Raw genomic sequence first — 9,349 nt, 5'->3', positions numbered from 1 at the left:
CTATTTTGTTGAAATAAATCAGTTGCATACACCATTGAATCTTCTGTTGCTAAGAAAAGATGGTGCTCTTTCAGTGTCCTAGCTAAATTTCAAGGGAAAAATTAAAAACTTCATGAAATAGAAAAGCATTCAATCCATTTATATATATATATATATTTCCCTAAAGTATATGTATATAATTGTATATGTGTAGTATTCTTTCTATTCCATCAATAAATTTCTAGTAATATGTAAGTGCAAATGGGAAAGGAATAAGGATGATATGTACTTATCAACTTCTTAACAATACTCTGTTCACAATCTCCAACTCAAATACTAATGTTTAAATAATCAATGCAACTATCTCTCTCCCTGGGGTTGAACAATAGGCAGGAACATAATACCAACCTTTAATCTTTCTCATGATTGGAAACCAGTACAATGTAATATACCATAATAGAATTCGAAATACCTCAATGATAGCTTGAAAAAAAAAAAAAAAAAAATGAGAGAGACAGAGAGTAATACCTAGACTGTTTTAAGATATGGAATAGAGAGAGTTCCCTTTCCATCTCCATCTTTATATTTTCATATCACAGAAGAAGAGCTTGGCATGCAACGTTTGATAATGAGGTGAAGAAGAAAGAGTCTGATTGAATGTTAAGCTTATCAGTTTAGAAAATGATATTACGGCATATGGAAACGTAAAGTGAGCGAGAAATTTGGGAGATTAATTTGACTGTCTGACCGTTTCATGGAGAGCAATATGCCCGCCCGAGAGTCTTTAGTAATCTTAACTCTTAAGACTTTAAATCCATAAAATAAATAAAGTCCAATAATCTACTATCACCTCTCTCTATATTAAAGCAGAGTACATCTTATTTGGACAATCTCTTTCCTAGGTGGCGCATTCTTGAGACATAGGTATGCCACATGGATACTCTTAATTAATCATAAGAAGTTTCCTAATACAAAATGAGCTCTTAATCTTAAGAAGTTTCCTAATACAACACAACTCTAATTAGGGGTGCCAATGGGTACCCGATTACCCGGAACCGAAACCGAATATTCGGGTTTTGGGTCTTAAAAAGTTAGACTCATTTAAAACGGGTCACTAAGAACCAAACCGATAAAGAACTGAATAGTAAAAAATTTGTGGGTACCGGAACCGATTAGTATGATTTCGATATATAAAATTTAGTATTATATTACATTTAAGATAATCAAACTAATACATTATAATATAAAATATGTTTTTTTACTTGTAAAAGTTTATTAAATATATATAGCATAATAGAGAATGTGTGTTGTTAAATGTATATTTTATAATAATACGTTAAACAAGTGTATCATAGATGTTAATAATAACGTCAACGTGTATATTCTGAACTAACTAATATATTTTATATTTATTAACTTATGCATATAAATATGATACACATGCTTGATATATTGTAGTACACGGAATTGTAGTGTTCATGTTAAAAATTAGTGATGAGATGTAATTGTAAGGCGCATGAACTATGTTCATTTAAAATATAATGCGAAGTTAATACACGTGTACAAATATATGTGTATGCACGTAAAATATATCAATGCAACAAATATATGTGATTGCATACGGTCAAGTTAAAAAAATCAAATTTTTGGGGTTAGATATTTGATTATTTTAATTTCTATATCAAAGCTTGAAATTATCACATGCATGAATGGTAAATGTTTTAACGTGTATGATTGATATATGTTCATAGATTGATGTAAATATGATTGTTAATACATTACTAATTATACATAAAATATTTTCATGTAGGAAAAGAAAAAATAAAATAAAAATAAAAACAAGTTTTAGTGTTTAAATTATTGAGATTGTTTAATAATCATAATAAATAATAAAGACCCGAATTAGAACCGAAATCGATAAAAAAAAAAAACCCGTGGGTTTTGATGGTTTTGGGTTGGGTTCTATAATTCTTATACTAAAACCATTGAGAACCCGATAGAACCACAAATAGTAAAACCCAAAACAAATCGTTAAAACCTCATTTGGCACCCCTAACTCTAATAAGTCAATTAACATCTGAAAAGGAAATTTTATACGACTCCAATAAGAAAACATTGCTAAATCAACTCCAAAAACTTATGTTCATAATTATCACTCATTGAATTCCTCACAAAAATTTAAGGGATGTGAATTTTAGAAATGATTCCGGCCATATGGCCAGGTCTAAAATCTTGTTTATATACTAAAGTAGAGACCTCCAATGGAGGATTTTCTCTCTTCTATGTGGCACTCTAATATGAGAGTTAGTCTTTTCTCTCTCCTATGTGGCACTATAATATGAAAGATAGTCTTTTTTAATAGCCTACAATCACACGTACATGGAACCTCTTTGGAGAGTTTGAGTGTATTTTTAATTCTTATATTGAGAGTTTGAGTGTATTTCTAATTCTTATATTTTGAGAGTTTGAGTGTATTTCTAATTCTTATATTTTGAGAGTTTGAATGTATTTCCAATTCTTATATATTTGATCAAATAAAAAAAATTACTAAAAAATAGGTGATTTGTATAAGGTTCCTATTACGAATCAAACACTTTTAGTGTTCCAATTCTTATATTTTTTATCAAATAAAAAAAAATGCTAAATAATATGTGATTTGTATAAGATAATTTGGGAGAGTTTTATACTTAACTATAAAACTCTTCTCTGTATTATCCTAATTTTTTTTTTCTTTCTTTCTTTTTGCATTTCTGTGCTGTAAAAGTCCCAGTACTTGGCTACTGATTCAATGGTGTGGTTGAATTGTAGTTTCTTTATTGTGGTAGCCTATTTTACAACAACCGAGTTGGCATGTCCGCTGGCCCAAAGTTGGGTAAGAGAGTAGAAGTGCGAAGCACCAGATCGTGACCGCGGCACCCTAAAAGGGGACATGCCGTACGGGGGCATGTGGGAAAAGTGCGGTCAGAGTCAAAGAGGAGGCAACTTAATGGAGAAGGAACGGGGGGTACAACAACAAGGCCGCTGAACCCTAAGAAAACAGGTGTGCTAAGGTGGACCAAAGGATGGGAGGGAGATCAACGGATAAGAAGGAAGGAGGGTGATATAAAAAGGAACAGTGGAGCAAAGAAGAGAAGAGAAAAAGAAAAATAGGGAGAAAAAGAGAGGTGAGGTTGAAGAGAGAAAAAACTAGGACATTGGATCTTAGAGGTCGTAACTTGTGTTCATACATTTGGCACCGTCTGTGGGGACGAGGTAGGTCCACGATTTGGGAAGAAGGGGAAGTTGCGAAACATGGCTCCATGTAAGAGAGGAAGAGATAGAGGAAGAGGTAGAGGACGAGGTAGAGGAAGGCTGACGAGGGAGGAGGTCGTTCAGAACGAAACGGTGAGCGTGGAAAACATAGAGGTGGGAGAAGAGGAAGTCGAAGCTGATTTGGTGGCTGAGGCGACTAGGTTGCTTTAGGAGGAAGTAGGTAGACTTAGAGAAGAAAATAAGGAGTTGAGGAGGGAAAGAGAAGATACTCAGGGAGGAGCGGAAACTACAGTACCGGTGGGTAGTGAAGTGGAAGTGCAAAGCGAGGAACTTCATCAGGGAGCCGGGGTGAAAGGTCAGAAAGCGGATGGAGATTTATATAGATGACATGGTGGAAAAGAGTATGACTGAAGACGAACATTTGGCGGGGCTAAAGGAGACATTCTCTATACTTCGAAGGCACAAACTGATGTTGAACCCGGAAAAGTGTACATTTGGGGTGACATCCGGGAAGTTCTTGGGGTACATAGTCACGTACCGCAAAATAGAAGCAAACCCAGATCAGATAAGGGCATTGTTGGAAATGCCCTCTCTGTAGAACGTGAAGGAGGTTCAACGGTTGGCTGGAAGGGTCGCGACACTCAATAGGTTCATATCTAAGTCCTCAGACAAGTGCCGACCCTTGTACTTGCTGTTGAGAAGGACGACTGACTTTCAGTGGACCGAGGCATGTGAAAAGGCTTTCCAAGAGTTGAAAGAATACTTAGGCAAGGCCCCGATCCTGTCGCGGCCAGGGCAGGGGGAGAAGCTATATTTATACCTAGGGGTGTCAGAGTGTGCAATCAGTTCAATGTTGATAAGGATAGTGGGCAAGGCAGAGAGACCGGTGTACTTCCAAAGCAAAACAATGTTGGATGCCGAAACAAGATATAGTAAGATTGAGAAGTATGCCTTGGCTCTGGTCTTCTCTGCACTCAAGTTGAAACCCTATTTTGATGCTCATTCAGTGGTAGTGGTGACCAACTTGCAACTCAAGCAGGCATTGAAGGCAGAAAAGTCAGGGAGAATGTTGAAATGGGTTGTGCTGCTGAGCTAATATGACATTCAGTACCACACCAGAACCGCAGAGAAGGCCCAGGCGGACCCCACATGGGGGGAAAAGATGGTCATGGAACAGGAGGCAGACTTGAACCACGACCCCCTGGACCCGTGGGACATATGAAATGGATGGAGGGTCTTCGCGGACGAGTCCGCTACTGACACAGGTAATGGGATTGGGGTGGTGTTGGTCACCCCCGATAATACTCGCCTAGAGCTGTCGATGAAGCTGGGGTTCGTTGCTTCAAATAATGAATCGGAATGTGAGGCGGTGATAGTAGGGTTGGATTTGGCCAGGGACCTGGGCGTGCGAGAGCTGAAAATATATTCTGATTCGAATTTGGTGTTATGTCAGGTCAATGGGAGGGGGGGGGGGTTTGTGGCCCGATGTCCTAGGATGGCAAAGTACTTGGAGATATTGCAGCGAAGGGCTGGCCACTTTGAGAAAATCAGTTTTGCTCATCTGAGCAGGGGGGAGAATAGACACGCCGATACCTTGGCATATGTTGCCGCAGTGCTACCAGGGACAGAGGGTAGATCCATTGAAGTCCGGGTGCTAAGTAAGCACTGCAGAGGACAAGGGGGTGTGATCAGTTACTAAGCAAGAGCCCAAATGGGTGGAGTCCATCAAAAGTTACCTTTCGGGGATAGAAATAGAGGACAAGGGGGAAAGGAGGGGAATGGAACATAGGTTACAGAGATACGTTATGCTTGATGGTGAGTTATATCGGCGGAGTGTCAATGGACCACTCCTGAAATGCTTGAGACCGCAGAAGGTGCTAGAGGTGTTGGGTGAGGTTCATGAAGGAGATTGTGGAAGCCATTCGGCTGGAAGGGACAACTGCTCACCGGTTGCTATCACAGGGGTACTTTTGGCCTCACATGAAGAGAGACGCAACCGAGTATGCCAAGAGATGCCAGAAGTGCCAGATCTTTGCGCCGCTGATACATGCGCTTGCAGAACCGCTACACAAAGTTTTCAGCCCATGGCCGTTCGCTATGTGGGCGTTGGATGTTGTCGGACCTTTGCCTATGGCTAGCGGGAAAAGGAGGTTCATGCTAGCCACGACCGATTACTTTACAAAATGGGTTGAGGGTGTGGCTCTGCAGCAGGTGAAAGAGGAACAGGTGAGAAAATTCTTGTGGGAGAATATAATATGCAGATTCGGGCTACCGCACACCATCATCGCGGACAACGGAACTCAGTTCACAGGGGGAAAGGTGAGAGCCTTCCTCTAAGCCTTCAAAGTGAAGCAAGGTTTTTCTGCCCCTTATAATCCAGAGGGGAATGGTCAGGCAGAGTCTTCCAACAAAGTGATCCTGGATAACCTAAAGAAAAAGCTGGAGGAACGCAAGGGATGTTGGGCAGATAAGTTGTACCGGGTACTGTGGGCATACCGTAGGACACTGTGAACATCCACAGGGGAATCCCCGTTCACGATGGCCTATGGGGTAGAGGCAGTGATCCCTGTGGAAATGATGGCATCAACAAATAGAACCAGAGCTGTGGAAGCGGGGGTTAATGAGAAACTACTGGCTGGGGAGTTGAACCTTACAGAGGAAAGAAGGGACACCGCTCGCATTAAACTGGAAGAGTACCACAGGAAGCTGCAGAGACAGTACAACAAACACGTGAAGCCACAGAAGTTCGCGGTTGGTGATCGAGTGCTTTGGAGGGTGACCCCTTCCACCAAGAAGGAGACAGACGAAAAGCTGGGTCCCAACTGGGAGGGACCTTATACCGTGGTGGAAGCTGGAACGTCCGAAACCTACAGGTTTCAAACAGCACTAGGGGAAGACATCAAGCGGCCGTGGAATATCCGGATATTGAAGAAATTCCATGAGTGACTTAGTCATTAGTTTTTCTTTGTTTTGTTCAAATTAAAGAAAAGTGTATTTGCTTCATTCGCATTTTGTAATGATATTTTGAATCAGCTAATATGTCAATGAAAGTAATAGCAATCTTCATCCATCTGATTTGTGTATATTTGTTTATGCGTGGTCTAGGCCAAAGTCAGCAGACATGGGGTTCCTAGTGAAAAGCAACTTGGGGGCACGCTGAGTGGCCCGGGCATACTCAACGGCCCTCAACATCTCCCCGATCAACTTCAGGGTACGCCGAGTGGCCCGGGCATACTCGGCGGCCCTCAACATCTCCATGATCAACTTGGGGGGGAACGCTGAGTGGCCCGGGCATACTCATCGGACCTCAACCTCTCCACAATCAACTTGGGGGTACACTGAGTGGCCCGGGCATACTTAGCAGCTATCAACATCTCCACGATCAACTTGGGGGTATGCTGAGTGGCCCGGGCATACTCAGCGGCCCTCAACATCTCCACGGTCAACTTTGGGGCACGCTGAGTGGCCCGGGCATACGCAGCGGCCATCAATCTCTCCACGATCAACTTGGGGGCACTCTAAGTGGCTCAGGTATGCTCAACGGCCCTCAACATCTCCACGGTCAACTTGGGGGCACACTGAGTGGCTCGGGCATACTCAATGGCCTTCAACCTCCCCAGTCAACTTGGGGGCACGCTGAGTAGCCCGGGCATACTCAGCCGCCCCAACGCCTCGGAGGTAGCGTTGAATGAAGGGGTAGGTCGGGCAAATGACGATATGATGCAACAGAGTCAGCAAGTATGGAAGTAAAGGCATAGTGCGCAAAAAGACCATTGACTGTTGACTTTGACCTTTGACCATTGACTGTTGAATGTTGACTTTTTCCAGTTTTTCACATATTTAAGAATATGGACAAATGTAGTAATAAAATATTATCGAAATTGTATAACCTTGTTTGTCATTATCTAATTAAGTTTTGACGTGAGTAGTGCAATATAATATTGGCACGTAACTAGAGGGGAATTCTGATAATAAGAATTTGATATATATGTTTTTATGAGTATTAAATTATATACGGACTTAGATTTATGGACTTTAGTATTGGGATTTGATTGTGGACTGTGGGCTGTTTAATTGTGCTACGTTTTATGTTGTAAATTGTATGGACAAATCAAATGCTAAAATGCTGTGGAAGCTTGTATAAATTTGTTTGTCGTTATCTAAAAATGATTTGACGTTGATATTGTGTATATTTTGACACGTGACGAGATAGAAACTTTAGGAGATATAATATTCCTAAAACGCTATAAAAATGTATGCGATACATTTGAAGCAATTGTGACGTTATATAATATGTTGGGACATATATATTAAATGCAATAGTTTTGGAGAAATAAATGTATAAACACTCCATTATTATATATGTGAGATGCTACTATGAGGTAGTATAATATTGATGAATATTTGCCCACGGGATTGTGGCTTAATGCAATAATATATTGGCACGTGAAAGAATGAAAATGGTTATGAGATATATTGAGATATTTCTAAATATTGTGGCTTAGTGCAATAAGGTATTTGACCTGCACGTGATATAGTGGAATTATTATGAGTCATAAATGTATGACACCTGAATAAATTACATAACGAAAATCCTAGAACCTAGCTATCACAACTCATGTGATTGGCCCTTCTGGCGTTTCAGTGAATCCGAATGGCCCTTCTGGCGTAGCCAAATAGTGGCTTGATTATTCCGTTCGCAAAATTAGAACGAGATACGCGATATTTTATGCCGAATAGTGGCAGTACTTACATAATGGCTTTCGTGTGAGGGTTACCTGGTGTGCGGCATCCCGCTCAGGGTAGTTACACACGAAGTGGTTCATTATGTGAGGGGAGGCATGTGGATGTACATGTTCGGCATTGGGAAGCAATTGTGGTAGCCAGGGAAACTAGGTAAGACATAGATACAACATGAATTTTAGGGACACACAAAGAAAGCCTTAATTAATATAATTATGGTAATATGTTGTTTAATGATATATCTTTAGATAGATGATTGTATATGGTTTTGCAGAAGGATGGGTCAAACTAATTACTTGTGCAGAGACGACCCACTCTGTAATTGAGCTTGAAATGAGGTAAGTATGGAATATGCTTGGCTGGTTATAGTTTAGTTAGAACCTAAGGTGCCTCGTGGAGGAACTAAATGCCTTTTTATTATGCGTATGGTTTGTTGTGTGGTTAGTAGGAAGTTAAGGCGCCTCAGTGGAGGAGCTACCTGCCTTATTTATTGTAGTTAAGAATGTCGTATTAGTTGTTGGAAGTTAAGGCGCCTCGGTGGAGGAACTAACTGCCTTATAGATTATGTAAATATATGTATAAGTATATGTTGTATTTTAGGGCTACTCACACCAGCATTTTTATAATGCTGACCCGATTTGCATGTTTGCTTATCGGGTGTATTCATTAAATGAACACAGTTGATAAGTCTTGACAGGTTTAGTGTTGAAGAAGATTGGTTGCTGCTTGTGGTTTGCGTTAGCGTCGCATTTCAAGATAGACCTTGTTTTCCTTTGAGGTGATATAGATTTTCAGTTGAGATAAGGTTATTTGCATTTTCATTTGTAAATTTTTGTCATGAAGAGGACTTTTGTTTAAGTTAAAAATTTTATTGGTTTTTAATTATCCGCATATTTTAACTGTTTATGGGTTTTTGGAAGTGGAGAGTGCGTCACACCTCGGAGATCGAAGAGTCGGGAACAAATAATGTTTTCAATTCGTTTGAAATTGGGGGTGTGACAATGTCACACTGGCTCTCTCCTAGGCTGCGGAGTCTGTCGAAAATTTCAGAGGAAACGCCGGTGTATACTTGGGAGTGCGAGTCCGGGGCCCAACCTGAAACATAGAAGAATAAACTGGTTAAGAAGGGTATCACCTCAATGGCAAACACAGCAGTTAACTATACTCACCGCGATCAATGAAATGGGAGTGTCTAAGAGACAGCTCTGGAGGGAGATCCGCGAAAAGGAAACTCCCATACACATATAGAGGGTAGTGGTGCCACACCTTGTCAAAGGTTGTGACACGGATAACAAAGGACTTTTTCTGCGGGCGCACGCAGAACGATTGATATCCTACACTCCCCAGTTTGGTACTCTTCTTTATGAAGTAATGA

The 9,349-nt window shown here is 40.6% G+C and overlaps 1 protein-coding gene across 1 annotated transcript; it reads left to right on the top strand.

The window, feature by feature from the left end:
* Window positions 1–5,769: 5,769 nt before the first annotated feature.
* Window positions 5,770–6,177, top strand: LOC147505310 (uncharacterized). The gene has a single exon (XM_086605511.1). The coding sequence runs from the start codon at window positions 5,770–5,772 to the stop codon at window positions 6,175–6,177; it is 408 nt and encodes a 135-aa protein (XP_086461637.1).
* The last annotated feature ends 3,172 nt before the right edge of the window (window positions 6,178–9,349 follow it).

Source organism: Coptis chinensis, chromosome 4 (assembly GCF_015680905.1).
Source record: "Coptis chinensis isolate HL-2020 chromosome 4, ASM1568090v1, whole genome shotgun sequence".
Taxonomy (NCBI): domain Eukaryota; kingdom Viridiplantae; phylum Streptophyta; class Magnoliopsida; order Ranunculales; family Ranunculaceae; genus Coptis; species Coptis chinensis.
The sequence above is the reverse complement of the archived record's forward strand: the minus strand, read 5'-3'. Positions and strand labels throughout refer to the sequence as shown.